Below are 22,434 nucleotides of genomic sequence, written 5' to 3'. Positions count from 1 at the left end.
TCAAGTTATGCCAACATGCACCAAGCAATGTGTTTATTTTTTTTTTTCATTGCTAACATGGAATGTAAAGCTATTGATTTCTTTTTAAATTTTAAAAAATTTATTTATTAATACTCTAAACTGATTCATATTTACTTTTTTGATTATTTATTCCGAAAATACATGCTCCTCGTGAAGAAAGTGTTTATAAAATGAGGAAAAATTATATTAAAGAATATCTAATTTCTACCATTATAATTATTTATTTTTTATGAATAAGTCTTTATAAGTAATAATAAAATAAATTATACTAGCTTGTACTTGTATTATTTATATTTCACTAAAATATCATATTATGATTATAGAAAAATCTAACATCTAGTTTATTATAAAAATGATAATTTTGTGCCAAATTTATATATATTTTTGATAATTTTTAGACTTAAGGATACAAGTCATGCTTTTTTATTAAAAAAAGAAAATATATTTTAGAAAAAAATAATAAGTTTATGCCGAACTTATAAATATTTTTGATAATTTTTAAACTTATGGATATAAGTCATGCTTGTTTCTTAAAAAAATAAAAAAAAATATTTCAGAAAAAAACAATAATTTTATGCCAAACTTATAAATATTTTTGATAATTTTTAAACTTATGGATATAAGTCATGCTTGTTTCTTAAAAAAAAAAAAAATATTTCAGAAAAAATAATAATTTTATGCCAAACTTATAAATATTTTTGATAATTTTTAAACTTATGGATAAAAGTCATGCTTTTTTCTTAAAAAAATAAAATAAATATGTTTCAGAAAACTATAGTCAAACATATTTTTATCTAAATCAGATTTCCTAAATCCCTTTCAATAAAAATAAATAATTTAATAAAAAAGAACTTAAATCCCAAGTCAGATGGACCCCACCAATCACAGATGTCTTGTCCAAAAATATAACCCAATATAAAATAACATAAAATTGCAATAAACAAACACAAATTCTCTCTTTTCTTTTTTTTTTTTGGTTCACCAAAAATAAATTCCATTTTCTTGTTAGAATTCCGTAAAAAAATAAAATTAAATTCAACCACCGCCGTGATCGAGTCGCCACCGCCGCCGCTGTCATGTATCGGAGTCGGTCGGCGCGATCTTCGTCACTCCGTGAACCGGACAGTCGACTCAGTGAGTCCGATAAAATTGAAGGTGCTGGTAGTTGGGATGCTCTTGAATGGACCAAAATCGATGTAATTATTTTTCTTTTTTTTTTACTTCTTTTAGGGTTTGAATTTGTTGAAATTCAATTTTGAGATTTCGTTAATGTGTGTAAAATTTAGGATTTTAATGAATTTGATGTTTTTTCCTTTTTTGTTGTTGCTATTTTTGGTAAATTATGTGTGCAGCCTGTTGCGAGGTCGGTTCCGAGTGGAGTTAAGCAGTTTTTGTTGGAAGCGGAGCATGTTATAGTAGAGGTAATGCTATATAACAACTCTGCGTTTTTGGTGTTTGTATGTGTACTGCATTTTTAGTAATTGTGTATTAGATAGTTTAGTGATTATTGTTGTATAATTAGAGTGTGAATTGCAGAATATGGATTTTTTTTGGGAAAGAAATCGACAAGAAAATAATTACATCAAGCATGTTATAGTTGAGGTAATCTGTGTGTGTTTTTGGTGTATGTATGCATACTGTTTAGTGCATTTTCGAGATGTGTGCTACAGTGAAATTAGGACTACTGATAATTTCTCTGTAATTAAAGCACGGAATACGATTTTTTTGGAAAGAAATCTGCAAGAAAATAATTCAATCAAGCATGTTTTTAGTTGAGGTAACGCTATTACTGTGTGTGTTTTTGGTGTTTGTATGTGTAGTGCATTTTCGAGAATTGTGTCCTGGACAATGAAATTAGGACTCTAGTGGTTATTGCTGTGTAATTAGAGTACGAAACTGCTTTTTTTTTTTTTTTTGGAAAGAAATCTGCAAGAAAATAATTAGAGGAACAGTGTTATTAAACCAATCGCAAGTGATGAAAAGTGAGGGTTGCTTGCGTATCAAAGGAATGTGGCTTGAAATAATGATACCCAAAGTGATCAAGAAAGAAGTTGGTGGTTCTCTGAATCTCAACTTTGAAGAATTGGATTAATATTCGCAATATTATATATCGGATGCTATATCTGTGTGTATTTTTGGTGTATGTATGTGTAGTAGATGTAATGCTATATCCGTGTATGTCTTTGGTGTATGTATGTAGTAGAGGCAATTGTATATTTGTGTGTTTATAGTGTATGTACGTGTAGTAGAGGTAATGCTATATACATGTTTTTTTTGTGTGTATATACACGTAATGCATTTTCAAGAATTGTGTCCGGATCAATGAAATTAGGATTCTAGTGATCCGTGTAATTAGGGATACAATGGAATTAGGATTCTAGTGAGTATTGTTGTGTAATTAGAGTACGGTATGCAGATGTTTTTGAAAAGAAATTTGCAAGAAATAATTTCGTCAAGCATGTTGGAGTTGAGGTAATGCTATTACTGTGTGTTTTTGGCATATATATATGTGTGGTGCATTTTTGAGAATTGTATCCTAGACAATGAAATTAGGATTCTAGTGATTACTACTGGGTAATTAGAGTAATGTTTTTGGATAGAAATCTGCAAGAAAATAATTAGAGGATAATTTCTAGTGTTATTAAAAACCATCGCAAGCAATGAGGAGGGGGCATGTGCACTTCAAAGAAACGTGACATGAAAGAATGATACACAAAGTGTTTAAAAAAGAAATTGGGTGGTTATTTGAATCTCAACTTTGAGATGTTGGACTAATATTTGCTGTACGATCTTGGTTAAAAGTTGTCAGTTCACCTAAGTTTTGAGGTTCTTAAATGGGTTACTACGATTAACCAACCACCTTGTGAATTGCGAATATGTCCTTGTGATATTTGGATAAGATAAAGTAGAGATTGAGAATAATGGCTTAGCTTTAACTTTTCACTAGAAGATGGGCATCTCATTTTAAGGGAACTCAGTACTTAGGTTTGGGGTTCTGATATTAAAAGCTTTTATTTCCATCCCCCATAAGAACTGGTCTCCTAACTTTAACTAAAAAGCTGCCTTTTAACTCTTAAGTAAGACTCCAAGGGCCTAAATTGGAGTAAGTTAGACTTCGTGTATCAGCTATTAGCCTTATTCTTTTGCAATTTAGTTACTGACTTTGTCTTTAAAGCTTTTGGACAAGAATGTGGTTGAACTACTCTTTCTTTCTTTTTGGTTTTACTGAAATCTTTGACTATTTAAGCCTTTCAGCTTCTTTTCAGCTTAAGAAATTTTCTTTTTAAATCATTTTCAAAAAAAAAATATAATATATATATATATATATTATAAGCGATGTCGCTTCAAGTACATTTATCCAATTATCTAAAAAAAGTATACCTTTATTATGTTTTAGTGTAAGTAGTGTAATGAGAATTATTTCCCCCTTCCAAATCCAAGGGACTTACATATAGAGGGTTCTTGGCTTGGCTTATCTCAAGTGCTTTTGGCTTTTAAGCTCTAAAAAGTTCAAAAATAAGCTAAAAGCCAAAAGTTGGGCATTCCCAACTTATGGATTTTAGCTTTTAGCTTCTAGCTTCTAAGCTACTGTAAAAAAGCCAATCCAAACACCCTCATAGCGAGACATTGTGAAGAACAATGAAGACAACCTCATAGTAAAACATTGCGAAGAACAATGAAGGAAGTCTGAAAAGCCCTCAGGTTATTGTTTCAAACAAGATGCTGACAGTTTATTTCTGCATTTTCTATCTTTAGAAGCATTTATTATCTAATGCATAAGATACAAAATATGATTCGCTCGTACACTGCTATTTAATATTTCGTACACTGCTATTTAATATTTCTCCTTATCTTTTGGGAAGACATGATGCTGGATTGTGAAGGTGTTAAAATATGATTCGCCACACATACTCTGGTATTTATATGTTGATTTCATTTATAGTTAATTTTTTTGAGGAAAGGGTAGCTGTACATTCACAAGATTCTCACCATCCAAATTTGGTGAGAGTAAAACCTCACAAGATTTCATTTATAATTACTGTATATCTTGATTGTTTCTTTCTTATGATTGTTTGGTTGTTTATCTCCTCATGAGCTTCTTAATAGGGCTTCATTTTGACCATGAATATGTATTGTATTGGAACAAACTATTAATACGTTATTGATAAAATGCCTCTGTACGAACGCCTCAATTTGATTTTGTAGAGGCTTTCATTAGTTTCTGTTCTCTTCAGTTGCCACAATTTTGAGTTGGCACAAGTCACAAGGTGAACTGATCTTTTCCAGGGTTATGGAGTAGTTCTTGTCAACACTGATGCTGCTGGAACCTTATACGTGACTAATTTTCGCCTCCTTTTCTTGGTAAGTATTGCATGCAGTTCTCTTATTATTCATCGGATGGTGTATATGGCCAAAATCCTACATTTGCATGCATTCTGGTTGTACAAGTCCCCTTTTGAAAATATATGCCAGTGATATTGTCCTCTGTGGGAAGTCACTAAATTGTTGTTGATATTGCCCTCAAATATTGCAAATTCATTTTATATATTACTATGATGTCGAAAACCTCCTCTCTGTCTTCACAAGGTAAGGGTAAGGCTGCGTTTACACCACCCTCCTCAGACCCCACTTGTGGGATTATATTGGTTGTGTTGTTGTATAATATTATAAAGATTTATAAGGCACTGATATTTGAAGGTCTAATGTTAATCATGATAGCCATACTGATGAGGTATTTAGATTGTTAAAATTTGTAAATGCTACTGTCTATCCATTTCTTTTGGGTGCATGAGCCTTGACTTTAAAAAATTGTTCTTATCTTCTTTTTCTCTACAGGGAGACAACTTAATGCAATTTTAGTTACTCTTTTGTTTTTTTTGATGAAATAAGAAAATTTGTATAATAGGGCATCAGGAAGATGCAATAAGTACAAAAGAGGGAAGTAGAAGTCAGCTCGGTATGGAAAGTGCTAAGCTAGAGCAAAGAGCTGACAAAATCCCAAAAGTTAATAGGGCAATACAGGGCTACTAAATTTTGCCAACTATAGTCTATATAACCATAAAAGACATCTAAATTTAAGAGTATGGCAAGAAGTTGATAACCCATCAAAGCGTCTGCGATTCCTCTCTGCCCAAACACACCAATTCTCCATTATATGTCTATCTTATGTTTTCATGTTCGGAATTGGTTGTTTGCAGTACTGACATGATAGGTCATAGATCTCATCTCCAGGGAAAAAAGGAAATTAACACAAGATGTTAATGAAATTTCTTGATTTCCGAAGCTTTTCTCCCAGGTCATGCAGACCTAGCTTTCGGTTTATCTTAAACCCTTTTATATACACGAGGATATGACCTAAAATCTGCATATCATGGTCCCAAATTTCCACATGTCATTATCAGTCATAAAAAACAATTTTAGCACCTACAAACAAAGAAGTTACAAAGATAAAAAGAAGCTTCTAGGAAAAGCAAAAAAGGGAGTTCGAGACAGAGAAGAATAGTCGATTCAGAAGCTAACCCAATTACAGCAATGTGAAGACAATGAAAATTTGAACATACTAACAAAGAAGAGGAAGTTGAGGGCAGAAGATTAATAAGAACAGCATACTAGTCGTCAGTTCACCTGGCTCCTTTAAGTTGAATAGTGTGGCTCAAGGTTACCCTTGTCAAAAAACAAGTGGCCTGGCTCTCTTGCTAACTTAAGGATAGATAACAATTCCTTAACAGTGTCAAGACTAATGTCCATGAACTTGGCACAATGTTCAAATGACTGAGCCCATAAGATGGCTTGCCTTTTCTTTTCCTAGCCTACTTAATTGTATACGAAATATTTCTCTCCAATTTTCCTGGAAACCAAGGCAAGGGCAATTTCATTTTGTTGGTGATTTCTGAAACATTGTCTTGGATAAGACTACAACCAGAGGCTTCAAGATGTATCTAATGGAGATGTTTCTGTCCTCTTGTCAAAAGAGACTATTTTCCCATTTGAGGTGTTGATGGGTTGGGCTGTTGGGTGTGTGTCTGTGTGGGGGGAGGGGAGATACGTTCTAATTTATATGTTGGTTTTGTTAACAGATGAAGTTCTTAAAAGTAAAAATAAGCAGTCCTTGGCCTCTTGTCAGTTGCATTTTGTTACATACACGTGTAGGATTAGTGTCTACTTGACTGAATGTGGTGTAACGTCTTCATGGTTTCTGATTATTTTGAAAAGCTGTGATTTGTTGAATGTTGAGACAGTATTTCGACATTCTGTGGTTTGGTGGTAGTTTCAGATTTCCTGCTGAGACCATTGAAAGATCTTGGTCTTACTCTTAAAATTTGCTTTCTAAACTGCCTCGAGTACTTTAGGCATCTTGGTTACATGCATGAATTACATGCGATATTTTTGCAGTTGCACAATTTTCTTCTCATCTTTTTCTGCTTTCTCCTATTTTTGTACTGAATTGGATGTTGTTTCTCTTTGTATGATCTAGAGTGAAGGGTCTAGAGATATCATTGCAATTGGCACAATACCGTTGGCGACCATTGAAAAGTTCCAGAAAATTGTAGGTTTGCTTTTGTTTCTTCTATTGATCCAGATATGCTACATTTATATTGTATATCTCTTTTTATTTGGGATAAAGGTGGTGTCCGGTCAACTTTTGCACACTTCGATTAATCTACCACATAATTGTTTTTACTAAAGCTTTAGCTATATGGGAAGAAATCACCTAGCATTTCCCCTTCTACATAAATTTGAACCTTGGTCTTTCATGGTCCATTCTAGAACCAGTACTATGTAACCCTTTCCTGTGTTGGTCAAATCTGGCTATAATTCTTTCTTTTCCTGCTAAGCAGGCTATGAAGCTTCCATCGGGTTCGCGTCAACCTGAAAAGACTGTGTCGCAGCGATTGCTTCAGATCATCGGTATGTCATATGTCATTACATGAAGGCACTGTCTTCATCTTTGGAGAATTTGTTATCATAAGATATTCTGAAAATGGTAAATTAACTTCTTGTGTTTTTTCAGGCAAAGATATGAGAATCATCGTCTTTGGTTTTCGTGCTCGAACCAAGCAGGTCAACTCATGAGAACCCATGTGCTGATTTTCTCTCTTTTTTTCTTCTGTAGATGCTTTAGGCTTCATTAAGACGATTTGTTTATTCATTAATATATTTGCTTTGTTCTTCTCTTTAATATATTTGCGTTGTGGTGGGGCCCTTCCTCGGACACCGTGCACAGCGGTAGCTTTAGTGCACCGGGCTGCCCTTTTTCTTTGTTCTTCTCTTTGTGGTGGGGGTGTGGGTCCATGAATATTCCAGCTGCTTTATGTGGCTTGAACTTGCTGACAGTGCAATGCCTTTCAAATTTCTCTTGTGGAATACTGAGATCTTCAATAATAGCATGAATTTCCAGTTTCTCATTTTGACTGGGTGGTTTGAGTTTTTGTCCGTCCGAATAATTTTTGTGGACTACTACTGATAAACGAGTGTGTTTCACCAAGTACAATACCCTGAGCAACTCAGATTGGAAAAGTGAGTTCAGATACTTTGAAAACATAATGGGTTAGAAATTGCAACATTAGAAATATCTTAATTCGTTTTACATCTCTAGTTTAATTGGTAGTGTGCTGTTAAAACTTGTACTTCAATTAGAAAGACAATAAATAGAAACTTCACTATCATTTAGGAAAAAAAAAATTTGTAATGGTCTCCTATATAATGAATCATCTTTTAAGTTATTTGTAGCCAATTCAATACGAGTTCTTTCCTCTACTCTATTTTCCCTATAACAGTACCTCGGATTTCTAAAATTTAGAGTTACTTATTTAACGTCCTGTCAGTTACCTTGCTGTGAAAATAAATTAATTTTCACCACATTTTGCTGTTCCTTGTTTATGCTTTATCCTTTTACAGCAATTTTTTATATTGTCACGTTGTCGTCGCATTCGTTCACTTTCCCTTGATTCTTTCCTCAGTGATCTCCATTCCAGAAAAAATAAAAAAACTCAGAGGTCTTACTTTTTTGCTGCTCTTCTCCATTCCACCCGATTTTGTGTCAATTCACACAATGGTGAAACCCCGTGTTGCCATATTTTCTTTAATGTATTCCTCTTCTTTGTACCTGGATTTTCTACACTTGAGACAAGAGTCTTTCGGAAACAGCCTCTCTACCTCCCCGAGGTTGTGTTAAGGCCTGTGTACATTTTACCCTCACTTGTGGGATTTTACTGGCTATGTTGTTTTTGTACGCACAATGGTGAAACCTTGTCGAAGATCCTATGCTTATGCGGCTTCAAGTCTTTAGTTCCAGCTGCATGTACGTGAATGTGCCTGACATGCCAAGTTTCTATCAGCCGTGTGACTTTATTCCAGTCCCCTGTCATGTCCTCTTTGTTGCATAAACAATACAGTTTCACTCTAATGCTTTGACCATTACATCCACAGCACCTGACATATCAAGTTAGCAGTTCATTTTAACTAGTTTTATTAGAAGTCCATGTGAGCTGACCTGACCAATCAAGTGAGTAACAGCCAGTAATCATTGCCACGACATCATCCTGTCACATCATTGGTGTGTGTCAGGTGACTGGTTAAGTCAGCATCAACATTAGCTGACATGTCAAGTCTATAGTTTACATTACTCTAGCAACTATTCCATGTCAGCCAATATGTCGAGTTATTCAATTTATCTGGTTACTAGTCCACATTACCAGATCTTGTCATTGTCATTAAGTCACACTAACATACAAAATCTAGTCAATCAAACACCTCAATCTCAAAACTGGAATGGATGTGCTTGCCAGGAGTGATTTTTTTATTTTTTTTTAAGAAAAAATTGTGATGCTTTTTCTGTTCCAACTTTTGAAGTCTATTTGTCCAAATTCTCTCTAAAGAATCTTGTACATGTTTGGTTAGCTTGGAGAGTAGATATATAAGCTCTAGTTCAAGGGTGTTCATCAGAGTTGTATAGGAGGGTGAGATGTGTTAGGTTAATTGCATAGAATATTCCTAATGGGTGTATCATAATTTTGATAATTCTTGAACTATTTTTTCAAGGAAACTTTCCCAGTGATTTCCTTGTTTAAAAAAGTTTTCTTTCGTGTCGTTTAAACTTCTATGTATGAAATCCTACTGTGTGTTTGAAACCAACATTCATTAAGAGTAATGTGGTGCAGCATTTACTTGTTGCTCTTTACGATGAATTACTTTCACCTATATAAGAATACATTCATTATGACTTTTCTCTTTCTTCTCTTGTTTCTCATGTTTCATAGTAATATCGAGTTACTACTCTAACTTCTTCAGTGACAGCTTCGCATAGATCTGCTTCAAAATGATGAAATTTATGCAGGGTGAATGGGTATTTGTGGAGGACCACATCTCATTTGTGTTGGCTTTAGTAGTTGTAAACGCCACCATATATGCAATTTCAATGCCTTGATGCATCCTAAGACTATTATGGTAGTTGAAACTGGACAGTAATCTGAATACTTGTAATCATTAATAAAGTCATGCAGAGCCGTTTCTTCACAAGCTTGTCCTAACTTGTGCCAAAACAACTATACACGTTTTGCTTACAAGCTCTTCTTATGGTTTCCCAGAGGCGTGCTGTCTATGATGCATTATTACGGTGTACAAGGCCTGCAAGGTTATGGGATCTCTATGCATTTGTTGGTTGCCCGTCCAGGTTTAGTAACACAAATCCCAAAGTAAGGCTGTTGAATGAATATTGGCGACTTCTTGGAATGGGGTTTTATCAAGCTTCTATGCGTGCTATTGAAGATGGGTCATTCACACTCTCAAATGAGTGGTGGCGTATTAGCAGTGTCAACTCTAATTACACTATGTCCCCAACTTATCCATTTGCTTTACTCTTACCAAAGTCCATAAGGTGAGGTTTTGTTTTTTGTTTTGCCATATTTCTTGGGTTTAGTAATTGTTATTTTGGTATTTACCTAATGGCTTTTCGTTCTGCTTACTTTAGTGATGACAAAGTGCTGCAGGCTTGTACATTCCGTGCACGGTGTAGGCTTCCATCCATAACATGGTGTGATAGAGGTCTGCGTAAATTTAGTTCTTTAGACTCATTTGTGTTGATCTTGTTAGGCCGTTGCTTATATTTTGCATCTGTTAGGAACCGGGGCTGTTCTTGCACGATCTTCTCAACCTCTGGTTGGACTCATGATGAATATGAGAAGGTTATTCAAAATTATATGATGCCTTTTCTTTTATGAATTTCTGTATTAGGTTTGTTCTCGTGAAAAAATAAGTGGGCTGTTAAAGATTTATAGTGGTCTGTGTTTCCTCGAGCTAATTTAAAAAGAAACATATTCTCTTTTCTGCAGCAATGCTGATGAGAATCTAGTTGCTGCACTCTGTACTCAAATTGCTGGAGAGAAACGAAGGTTTTCCTTTTACTTATTCCCTTTTATGTCACTTAATTTCTTGATGTCTTCTTGATTAAATTTTTGTTCATAAGCCTTACAAGTAAATTTTTTGGTGTGTGACCCGTTATAGATTTTTTTCCAATTCCCTTCTTGGTCAGGTGACTCAGGTCATAAAATTACTTCTGGTCTTGTTTATCTTCTCGTTACTGAACTATTTTTAGATAGTTCCTTTTTGATGAATCACGCCTTTCAGACAGCTGCATGTGGAGTCCTACGGGCGTAGCTGACTATCTCTAATTAATTTTATATGTTCTTTTGTTTGTTTCTTAGGAAGCTATATATTGCTGATGCAAGGCCGAGGAAAAATGCTTTAGCAAATGGGGCCATGGGAGGTGGATCAGAATCATCTGCAAACTATTTTCAGTCTGAGGTCTGTTTAAGTTTTGAGCTGTCTGTTTAATTTCAAAAAAGACAAATGTTTTGAGCTGTCTGGTTATGCTGCTGTTTCTGTCATATTATTCCATCCATTCCGTTATGTATGGACACACTTCTTTTTTAGTTTGTCCCCAAAAAGAATGAGATATATTTGGTAACTTCTTAAATTTAAGCTTCTCATTTTACCCTTAAGAGTCGTTTGGTGCGAGGTATAAGGTATAATAATCCCGGGATACAATTTAGGATTATTTTATCCTGTCAGTCCATGGGCTTACTTGTTGCATCATTTATACCATAGTGATGGGATAAGTTATCCCATATATATGGTGGGATAACTTATCCTGGGATAGCTAATCCCGGGATTACTTGTTCCCAGCCAAACGACCCCTTAATGACATGCCTTTATAGCCATAGAAATGTCATGGCATGTCATATGTTCTAGGTGTACTTTAGCTGTGTATCTTCCTTTGTTTCTTCTACTTCATATCCAGTCAAAAACCGATATATAAAATGAGATGGAGGGAGCATATTTTTCTTTTTTTTTTCACTTGGGACTTATGTTGCTCAATTTACATGCCCTTTCAGATTGTTTTCTTTGGCATTGACAATATACATGCAATGAGGGAGAGTCTTGGTCGGCTTAGAGACTATTTAGATACTTATGGGACTACTTCATCAGACGGAATGTCATCTTTTCTGGTATGCCACTAATTTATCTGGAAACTCTTCTTTCATACAAAATGCCCACTATTTAGAACCATAATCTTGACCAATCAATGCATTATGAGCATACCAAATCAAACAGAGATTTGTAAGGTGGCAGGACCTAAGAGAACTTTTGTTGAAAGTGAATTCAATTTACCTACTTGTGACTAGTTATTGACACCCAGGCTAGGGTGCATCCAAGCATTTTGAATCATGTTACTCTATGTGCTTTGATAAGCTCAAGATATAACTAATTTCAAAAGTATTTGAAACGTACTTTTGAAGCCAATCTGAACTCTGACAATGATCGTGGTCAAGTCAGTGGATTATTCCTCTAGTTGCTCTGTCCTTCCTTTTTTTTTCCCCAGTTGAAGTCTGCCTCTATGCACATTCAGTGAACACAAGGGAGTTGAAATCATGGATGTTTTTATTTGAATATCTTTGAAACGTTAATAAGTTGTAAGTTTATATGCTTGCAAGACGTATAATTTTCCTGTTTTTCTTCTGTTCTCAAGATTTCTATGACATAAGTATTTAGTCATCCAGCCATAAACCACCTCATAAGTAAGGAACTAAGAAAATTGAGGAGCTTCTGTCCTTCCAAGACAGTAAATTTCTCTCTTTTTTCTGGGAGGTGGGAAGCTTGTTACCCAAAGGAGAGTGAGCAGAGGAGGGACAGGTGATGGTTAGCTAATGCTATCAATTGTTTTTCTTCTTTTACAGAGGCATGGTGGATGGAGTTGGGGCGGAGGCAATCTCAGCAGTATGTCTGCTTCAGTTTCCACTCTGGGGGACACTGGGTGGTTAATACATGTCCAAACTGTCCTGGCTGGTTCTGCTTGGATTGCTGCACGTGTTGCACTAGAATCAGCTTCAGTGCTTGTTCATTGCAGGTTTCTTGTCTTCTGAACCCATTATTATGCTTGTCTAAAAGGAAAACATCATTAAATGCTCGAGTCCCTTGTAGTCTTGTTTCTGCTGATTCCTTTTGGATATTTTATCAGTAATGTTCCTATTAGTGGGGACGACGTTTTTGTCATGGTAGTATGTTTAGTTTAGGCCTTACGTTTTCGAAGCGCCTTTTAGTCCTATACAGCAGAGACCTCCCCGACGTTTCACTTCATCACACTGACGTTCTGTGTGTTCTGATCTTTCCTTTATTTATTTTTGATTGATTGTGCATCAAAATCTTCGTTTGAGAGCATTTGAAGAGAGTAGCTCTAGTTTTTTTATTTTTTGAATGCTGGAATTTTATTTTGCAGTGATGGATGGGATAGAACAACACAATTGGTCTCACTTGCCAGCTTGCTTCTTGACCCATACTATCGCACAATTAGAGGGTTTCAGGTAACTTGTTTGGATCTGATCTGCACGTTACCCCGGATTTAGATTTGTAGCCTTGTTTTTTTTTTTCCCCTTCTTGGAGCGTAAGATACTTCATCCACATGAAACCAACTAAGGTCTGTGTAAATGCCTTAGTGTGTCATTTTACTCTTGAGAATGTACTCAGTCGCACTTCTATCCTGGGTGCTAGAAGGATTTAACGTTTTAGTTAGGCATTCCTACCCTTGGCACCTTTTCGAAGTTGCTCAAATCAACTATTATTATCCAGGCACTTGTAGAGAAAGATTGGCTTGCCTTTGGTCATCCATTTTCAGATCGTTTGGGAATGCCCAGTATATCCGGAAGTGGCAACATGCCATTTGAATTATCTCGTCAGGCTTCGACTGGGAGTTTACCTTCATCACCCATGCGGCAAGGGTCGGGGTCATCCTCATCCCAAGCTCAAAATACATCACATGCACAGAACCAAAGTTCCCCCATTTTCTTGCAGGTAGTCTTTTGGGCAATAAGTCTGTATGGTGTGCAGTTCTTTCTTGTGTTTGACAAAATACCCCCCCCCCCCCCCCCCCCCCCCACCTTTCATTCCAATGACCCTTAATAGGTTTCTTTGATTTCTTAGCTCTAACTTGATATACTTGGACGCCCTATGCAGTGGGTTGATTGTGTTTCGCAGTTGTTAAGGATGTATCCTTTCGCCTTCGAGTTCTCTTCGGTATGTATTGCTAAAAGACATGAGAAATCAAATATAAAAATAAAAATATTATGTTCCAGCAAACTGATTATTACATCCCCCGGAAAAAATAAAATGTCCCATTTTTCATTTCCAACAATGCAGGCTTTCCTAGTAGATCTTCTGGATTGCATGCTTTCATGTCGTTTTGGGAATTTTTTGTGCAACAGGTAATCTCATGTGGAAGTATTTTCTTTGCACTTTCTCTCCAATATTTGCTTTTTGTTGAATAAGCAGAAGATGGCGCACTCTGTTAGAAGTTGAGGTGCTTGTTGGATACTTTATGTATTGATATGAGAATTGAGATCCAGGTCTGATAGGAAGGGGAATGACATTAGAGTTAACCTGAAGAAGAGGTGTTTCAGTTTATAGGAGGAGTCCTACCTGTCATGATACTTGAACTAGAACTGTCATGATACTTGAACTAGAACATTAGGTTGCTTGGGATGTGCATGCTCCCTATTGGATTATCATGAGTCTCCCTCTGTTTCTATATGGTTTGTGTTTCGATGTCATTTTTTGTAAAAAATCTATGCTCTCTTGTATGTCTTTTGCTAAGTGGACAAGTCATTTAGATGCAGATGATGTCTAGAAAATGACCTCTTTGTGTGCCACGTGGAGAGGTTGTAATTTGTCATGTGTGCATTACTTATTTAAAAAGAAATTATCCGACATTATGGTGCATGAATGACAAGATATGGGGTACATATATGCGGAAAAATAATTTTACCCTATCAATCAATCATGACAAAAATCCCTTTTGTTTGGGTGGGGTGGGTAATTTTTACTTTTATGATAAGGATTTACAGCTTAAGCACAGTAAGAAACTTCGCCACCTCAGTGCTTTTGGCCATCATGGGAAGCTATGGGTTTCTAAATGTCATTTCCTAGTTTTAGTTCACTTATGACTTTTATAAATTTCAGCGAGAAGGAAAGAGAGCAAGCTGGTATATCTGATGCTTGTGGATGCCTGTGGATGTATTTAGCTGAACTAAGGGCATCTGAAGGAAGCTCTCATGCGCATTACAACTTATTCTATGACCCATTGAAACACGATGGTCCACTACTTCCACCAGCAGCAGCTTTAGCTCCAACTGTTTGGCCTCAGTTTCACCTTCGTTGGTCTTGCCCCTCAGAGGCACAAGGTGGGGAAGTTGAGGCAGAATGCAGGAAGTTGACAAGAAAATTCTCTGAGCTGCAAAGGGTAAACTCTCTTTTTTCCTCTGCTCGACTCCTTTCACCTCCGGCCTCTCTAAAAAGGAAAAAAGGAAGGTTTCCAGCTTGAAACTGGTTAGTGCCTGGAAACCTATATGACATTTTAGTGTTAGAAAAAATTATAATGGTTGAACAAATTTTGCTTGTAGAGTTTCATGAGATTAGCTATTATTAAAAAATTAACTTTGCTATTCAGTATAAGACACATCCAATCTACTTAATTGACAAACATAATTTTATATAGCTTCTTTATAGTGTTGCCTGTCATTGTAGCTTGACTGTTGCATCTTAATTTTGTCAATGCAAGCTAGAACATCATGTGTATCCATAACTCCATTAACTGTCTAAAAACAACTTGTACACAGGCAAAAGAAGCAGCAGAAATAAGACTTAACGAAGCAAGTGTCACTGTGGAGTCCTTAGCTGCAGAACTGAGAAATGAGAAACTTGTCAGCACCTCTGCCAGGGATGCGGTAAAAAGAGCAAGCAAGGAAACTGCTACTATAAAGCGTGCAGTACAATCTTTGGGTTTCAGTGTCTACTTTACAGTAGATGGAGACTGTAATGTAGGCATTGAAAGGAACCCAACCGAAATTCCCCAACAATCTATCTGCTCAGTTCTTACAAAAGATATAAATGGTTCAGTGTCCCACAGTGAGAAAGCAGACTTCTCTGAACCTGCTTCTGAGATGGAAGATGCTGTTTCTGACAATCCTCTCATCCGAGTTTGTGGGTCGTTGTGCCCTATGCATACTAGAGATGGAGAGTGCCAGTGGCCAAATGCTGGCTGTGCTCAGTCTCAGAGCCAATTGGTTGGTTTGAAAGCCAACTTTGATGCATTCGATCGGCTTTCCATATATGATAGTTATTTCGGAAATTAACGAAGATGGTTTCAACCAAGCAATTTTCTTGCAGCAGACTTTATTTATCTGGTTAGATATCTTTGTACAGTCGGGAAAATGAATGGGGGCAGTAGGTTCAATTTCTTTGGCAAAAGTTGCAACAAACAATTAGACAAGTAGGGGGGGGGGGGGGGGGGAGTACACAGCTTTCAAACATAGTTTCTGTTAGATGAGATGGTCCAAGAACTGTACATGGAGAACTGATTGAGCTTCTGTGTGGACCATCCGAAAGTTTTGACATTGCGGAGGATTTCACTTGGAGAAGATTGGAACTGATAATTGTATGTTTAGGACTAATGTGATTTAGATGCAATTCAAATGTACATTTTGTCATAGGCGGTCCTCTTCCCAAGTGTTATGTTAGGGGTTCTTTCTGCATTCTTGTAAACTAGGACAAATAATTTTGAGTTCTGAATAAAACGATTCCGGCAGACATCTAATAGTGTGTTGTGTCGTACATTTCTGCTTAACAACTGTTAGGCATTATACGGGGGGCTGTCCACCTTGGGTTTGGTACTGAACTATAAGCACTTTTCTGCACATGTTCCTGCTCACCCATTTGAAGTACTTGGAAGCTTGGAGTATATCTACTCATGTTTCTTTTGATTGGGGAGTGTGTGGTGGATGGTAGGTGTGCAAATAGCAGCATTAAATGAACTGCAACGTTTTGTCGTTCAGTTACCCAAGCTGTTGGAGACAAATCATGTGGATGTTTTGGCATCTCTATGTTGGAAATCTTGTCTTTGAGCAGGAACCTCGTTGTACAATTTGTCTTCTTTGTTGTGAAAATGCGTGTTTGAGAGCTGTAGCTGGGGGACAACATAGTAGTATAATTTCACAAGTCGGGTTTGGGAAAGATAAGAGTGTACGTAGATTTTACCCCTACCTTGTAGAATTAGAGATCTCTACGATATATCCTCAAATAAGGCCTGCCAGCCTGTAGCTGGGCCTTTTTCCCTATTATAAATGTCCGTCTAAGGCAGGACGTCACGCCTAATGTGTCCAAAAGTATTCAGTCTTGAATTTTTGTCCCCCAAAGTCTTTGATTTTGAAATTTTATCTTTGCTAGATAAATTTTAACATTTGCTTATAAGGCAGGCCTTATGATTAATTGTGTAGGTTCATTGTCTTGAAATGTCACAAACGTCTACCTCATGAATAAAAATTTGGTAAGTGGGGCCAAAAAATCAAGCCTACTTCTTATGAAAGCCTTTTTGAATTTAACCACGTCTAAGCCGATGGTCAAAAATGGAACACACACTCTAGATTTAGATAGACGCTTAGTTAGTAATTAAGTGTTGTCTATTTTTTTCTGAATTTTTGTTGGTACTCCTATTATTTCTCTTTGATTTTATTAGTTCCTGTTGTTCTCTTTGCTTCAATTATCATATTATTAGCTGTTGTTACTGCTATTTTCTTTATTAATTTCAACAAGATATTCTCTATTATATTTCTTTCCATACCTGATTTGGTACTGTTTTGCTTGAGCTAAAAGTTATATCAGAAAACAAACCTCACTTGTGAAATTACAATGTGAAATACCTGACTCCCCTTCCCAGAACTCACTTGTGAAATTACAACTCACCCTTCCAAACCTCACTTGTGAAATTAAACTAGGTATGTCATTGCTAGAATATCGCTCTGCTCGCGACTGAACGTAAATAAAACCCAATCAAGACGTTGGAACTTTGTTCTTGGAACTGCAATTTGAGCTACTTACCATGAATAGTGATGTGCTTAAGAGCACCAGCTTTTCACAAGAAAAACTTGTCAAGTTGAATGAATGTATGAGCTTTCAACAACTCATGCACACATCCACTTGCTTTATCAAGAATGGCTGAAACACAGGCTGTATAGTGCTGATCAGCCAATTCACGTAGCTTGATTCGGGTTTTTACATTTAGCATTGTAAAACCAGAACTTTAATTTCAACAATTTACACGACTCACATAAAGTCATAAACCTGTCTCCACAAGTATCGTTCTTTTGCTCTCGTCTAACATGATCTACTCTTGACCAGGAGGAGGAGGAGGTTCTTCATCGGATGGCTTCCTGTTTCCACGACGCTCGTTCCATCTTGACCATGCCCACTTTAAAACAAAGAACCCTCCGATAGCATAGACCTGATTTCAGAAACAGTGTAGAAGATTCAGGTGGTAGAATAGAAAAGACAGCATACGGAGAAAAAAGCAAAATCATAAGAGATATGTAGGGGCACCACATTTTGCTCGTCAAAAGAGATGATTACTTACAATTTCCTCCTTTTCCTTTTTTGGTTACACAATCCACTTAACCACTTATTTCCTCATCAGTATTACTATATCGAGACAAATAAAACTTGAAACTACACCAACAGAAAACATGAAACATTAAGATCTAGAAATTCGGTCATCAAAGTTGGATTAGGACAGATATATATTAACTCCAGAAGCATACACAAGTCGTGTCCACGCATCCAGAAAGAGGAATGCTCACTATACCGGCTTCAACCGTCACTATCCTCTACTTATCTTCCTTCCCTTGTTCTCTGCCTTTGAGTTGATATCAAATACAGGATCTTGTGTTCAAAGCTTTCACTTCACCCTTTCTCATTTTGATGTATATATATCCACAGTAAGACAATTCATTTACTCCTTTCTAAATTATACAGCTAATGTTCTGAAACATATAATAGATGGTTCCATAGTAGTCGTGAGATAGTGGTTATCCCATGTATGATGTCTAACACTAATATCTTATTTTGTATTCAAGCCTAGCTGCTGCTCCTAGTCTATCTTCTTTATCCCATGTATGATATCAGCACTACTTTTTTTCTTCAAAGAATCAATGACAAATAGTTGATTAATCAGTTGAGGTACTTACGGACCTTTTCCCTTTCTAGGTCTACAGAGTGTAAACTTCTCCAAAAGGTACTTAAGGTTGGAGAATATAAACTGCTTTCAATACTGTAAACATACTATACAGTAACTATTTCCCAACAGGTCTGGAATTTCATGAAGACTTTTCCGACTGTAGGATTTCGCTCTTTCTCCACAGAATTAATTCTCTTTGACACGATCTCTCAGAAAAGAAAGTCGCATGGGTCACTAATAGCATCACATGCAAAATGTTGGTCTCAAACAAAGTCTCATGGGCCATTAATAGTATCGCATGCAAAATGTTGGTTTCTGATATGAGGTGTCTACAAAGAGTTGAATACCCAGAACAAGGTAAAGAATCAAAAATTAGTTTATATTTTCAAGTACATAAGGATTTCCTAGTAAGCTGAGAATAGCAATTATCTCTACCTATATTCCTGGTAAAGTTTCAAAATTCGATCCACGGAACAAGAGTTATCATAAAGACAAGCTAGCCAGATACATGGGCAGATATGCCCTATGCGTAGGTGGTGGAGACTATTTGGGCGAAAGAACCCTTCAAGTCTTGAATTGAAAAAGAGTGGCATTGACCTAGTCAAGCATAATTAAGTGGATTGAGTGTGATTATAATTCCTAAAAAATTGAGGATAAAGATAAAACTCCGAAAATTATTAAAAGAATCTATTACCCACTTCCAATATTTCAAATTTTAAAATTTGAATTCCCTCTTTTCTCTTCATCTTCAGTTTCCCCCTCCCCATTTAAGTGTGAAAAAAGATCTCCTAACCAATGAAAGGGGAATCTGTAGAAAATCCAACAACTACCATACAACAACAATAAAAATCTCACAACCACCGCCATGTAGAAACTCCTTTTTGAGACCGCGCCAACAACTTGAATAGTTGTCCAATAAATTCTTGTTGGAGCTTTTTGGACAAGGTCAATAAGTAGCAACAACTGAAGTTGTTGCATTTAGTGCAAAATCCCCTCCATTGGTCCGAAAAAATATTTTCACAATAGATCGATGATAAGGAGGAAAAGATGAAGAAGAGAGAAAATTCTAATTTGAAAATCTAAAAGTGGTAATGGGTTCTTTTAATAATTTTGGAGATTTTGATTTTCACCTCAATTTTTGAGTAATTGTTTACTCGCCTCAATCCACTTAATTCTGTTTGAGCAGGTCAATGCAATTCTTCTTTAATTCAAGAGACTTGAAGGACCTTTGCGCGAATAGTCTCTAGTCACCTAGTACCATTATCCATCCTTCCATCTCCAGAACTATTCTTTTAGCCAATAACAGAAAAGCTGTATGTCCATACATTTTACAACTATAGTTGACCTTATTAGTTATACGCAAACTCTGCATAGAAAACTCAGCAGTCACCTTTACCACCGGTTTTTGGATAATACTCTACCTCGAATAAGTCAACTATACATACTTCATGAAAGAATCAAACATTCAAATCCCCACATATCCAAAAAGAAGAGTCCCTCAAAAACAATTCCACTAGTTCTACACGGAATATAAATTGTTAATTTGAAATATACACACACCATTTACCCATAGCTCAAAAGTCAGTTATACAACAACAACATACCCCGTGGAATCCAACAAGAAAGGTATACGGAGGGTAAGATACACTCAGACCTTACCCTTAACTTTGTGGGGTAAAGAGGTTGTTTCTGATAGACCCTCAGCTCAAAAAAGTGCAATCAAAACAGGATATACAGGATAATAATGATAGCAGATTATCAAAATAAACAAAGCAATCAAAGTAACATACGATAGTGAAAATGAATAAGATATTATGCAATTACTAGATAAACTATTAAATATGGAGAAGGTGAGTAGAGGAGACTATCTCCCGCTATTCCCTAGGAAGAGTACTATAACACACGCTATTCCCTAGGAAGATGAAATGAGGAGACTATCTCCCGCTATTCCCTAGGAAGAGTACTATAACACACGGCTACCTCTACTCCCTCCGTCCCATATTAGTTGTCCACCTTACTATAAATTACTTGTCCATTTACTAAAACAAGACAAAATTGATTAAAAAAATTCTATTTTACCCCTTCGATTAATATGTTTTGAAAGCTTAAACACATTTATAAGTTCCAAAAAGTTTCTTTTCCAAAGGAGGGGATAAAAGGTAAATTAGTAAAACTACCCATCTTATTTATGATTTCTTAAAGAGTGTGTTAAAAGAGAAAGTGGACAACTACTCCGTACGTCCCATTTTAGTTGGTCACTTTCCATTTTACACGGTACTTTAGTTTTACTAAATTACCCTTTATCCATATTGAAAGATATGAAGATCATTAATGAAAAATATGCTCACACTAATGGAATAGCATAGGGCATATAAATTATTTGGATCTTATAAACTTGTTTAGGCTTAAAACAATATTAATTTTAGGGGTGAAATAGTAAAACTTTAGTGAATATTATCTTGATTTAGTAAGTGGACACGTAATTTGGGACATGTATTTGTAATAAGATGACCGACTAAAATGGGATGGTGGGAATGTCCTTCTACGCTCATCCTCAACCTCCAAACCATATATATCCTTACTAAGCTGGGAATGTGTTTTGTCATATTTCTGATTCAAAAACTAGTTATTACATGAATATTGAATTTATAACACCTGTACAAAATGATGGGTTCAAAATTGGTAGGGCGATATATGGAAGATAATAGTTTGCAAACCACAAAGGCGATAATTCAGACAAAAAGAAAAACATACTAAAAAGCATATTATTAATATGGTTTGGTCAAACGACCTACCTATTAAAAACTAATATTGAAAAAACATAAAATTTATTGGAAAAAATCTCCCCTAAATAAGACTCTACATTGTGGATGTTATTGTTTCTATTTATAGAGATCGAGAACCTTTTTCTCAGAGAAAGTGCAAAGAGTGGTATTAAAATTAATACTCAAATTTGATAAGAAAATCGGATGGAAAATAGTGTTAAGTAGAACTCTATCCGTTCCTAAGTAACTGCTGATTTAGCCTTTTCATTTTGCGAGTTTCAAGCAAAAATCAACAACATTTATTTAGGAACGGAGAGAGGGAGTATAGAATACCTGCCACAAGACGATAGGGTGAGTATTTGGTTCAGCTCCGCCTTCCGATTCGAGCTTCAAAGAAGTCAAATCCTGTTTAGGAAACTTGACTATACCAGAAGCATTTTCCTCTTCTCCTACAACTGCAGCAGCAGTTGGTTTAGCCTCTGAAGTAGTAGTAGCAGTAGTATTAGTAGCAGCTGAACCGGGTTCAATCTTCTTAGTACTCGGTGGCGGCGGTTTGAAGAGCTGAAGAATACTGGAAATAAATGACATAATTGGATTATTCGTTGGTTTGTTTTGCTGTTGTTCATCGGAGATTGCCGCTGTTGCTGTTGTTGTTGTGTCCGCCATGGTTGAAGTTTTTGGAGGCCTTTGACTCTTGGGAAAATCGCGTTGTGGTACTACTAAACAAGGCAAAGTAGGGAGGAATTGTCGGAACAAACGGTGAACGGGTATGGGCCTTATTCACATAACAAACAATTGTCCCTAGCCTAGGAATTGTATTCATTGCTTTCCAAATAAGTTATTCTCGAATTAATTATTTCTTGCTTAGCTATTTTCAAATAAATAAAAATAATTTATTTCATTTTCTATCTATAATCTATATTTATAATATATTAAAAATATTTTTGACTTTCCTTTAACAAAATTATCTTTTCATTATTTTCTTCACTTTATTATTATTAGTTTTATTATATTAACTAGACTTCTAAAATATATGAAAGGAGAATCGATTAATATTTTCCTTTGTACTGATCAATTAGAAAAATGCTCCTA

At 35.9% G+C, this 22,434-nt stretch overlaps 2 protein-coding genes across 2 annotated transcripts; one reads left to right on the top strand and one right to left on the bottom strand.

The window, feature by feature from the left end:
- The first annotated feature begins 966 nt into the window (after window positions 1-966).
- On the top strand, window positions 967-15,845 carry LOC107850811 (phosphatidylinositol-3-phosphatase myotubularin-1). Its single transcript, XM_016695574.2, has 19 exons — window positions 967-1,217; window positions 1,374-1,442; window positions 4,309-4,383; window positions 6,497-6,568; window positions 6,861-6,930; window positions 7,034-7,083; window positions 9,609-9,898; window positions 9,992-10,065; window positions 10,142-10,205; window positions 10,353-10,412; window positions 10,725-10,824; window positions 11,415-11,528; window positions 12,258-12,427; window positions 12,797-12,881; window positions 13,147-13,368; window positions 13,531-13,590; window positions 13,714-13,778; window positions 14,533-14,812; window positions 15,189-15,845. Exons 1-19 carry the CDS (start codon window positions 1,098-1,100, stop codon window positions 15,702-15,704), a joined length of 2,556 nt encoding a protein of 851 aa, XP_016551060.2. The 5' UTR covers window positions 967-1,097; the 3' UTR covers window positions 15,705-15,845.
- Window positions 15,846-17,476: 1,631 nt separating this feature from the next.
- LOC107851400 lies at window positions 17,477-22,173 on the bottom strand. Its single transcript, XM_016696397.2, has 2 exons — window positions 21,676-22,173; window positions 17,477-17,848 (listed from the first exon to the last, which is right to left on the bottom strand). The coding sequence occupies exons 1-2, from the start codon at window positions 22,006-22,008 to the stop codon at window positions 17,732-17,734; spliced, it is 450 nt and encodes a 149-aa protein (XP_016551883.1). The 5' UTR covers window positions 22,009-22,173; the 3' UTR covers window positions 17,477-17,731.
- Window positions 22,174-22,434: the final 261 nt, after the last annotated feature.

The sequence above is a fragment of the Capsicum annuum genome, chromosome 12 (assembly GCF_002878395.1).
Source record: "Capsicum annuum cultivar UCD-10X-F1 chromosome 12, UCD10Xv1.1, whole genome shotgun sequence".
NCBI classification, from domain to species: Eukaryota; Viridiplantae; Streptophyta; class Magnoliopsida; order Solanales; family Solanaceae; genus Capsicum; species Capsicum annuum.
The sequence above is the reverse complement of the archived record's forward strand: the minus strand, read 5'-3'. Positions and strand labels throughout refer to the sequence as shown.

Excerpts from the sequence above, each read along its gene's own strand:
- LOC107850811 (XM_016695574.2), top strand. The coding sequence starts at position 1,098 with ATGTATCGGAGTCGGTCGGCGCGATCTTCGTCACTCCGTGAACCGGAC. Across the intron at positions 1,218-1,373 it reads TTGAATGGACCAAAATCGAT|CCTGTTGCGAGGTCGGTTCC; the intron begins GTAATTATTTTT and ends TTATGTGTGCAG. Across the intron at positions 14,813-15,188 it reads AATTCTCTGAGCTGCAAAGG|GCAAAAGAAGCAGCAGAAAT; the intron begins GTAAACTCTCTT and ends ACTTGTACACAG.
- LOC107851400 (XM_016696397.2), bottom strand. The coding sequence starts at position 22,008 with ATGGCGGACACAACAACAACAGCAACAGCGGCAATCTCCGATGAACAA. Across the intron at positions 17,849-21,675 it reads ACCCTATCGTCTTGTGGCAG|GTCTATGCTATCGGAGGGTT; the intron begins GTATTCTATACT and ends TTCTGAAATCAG.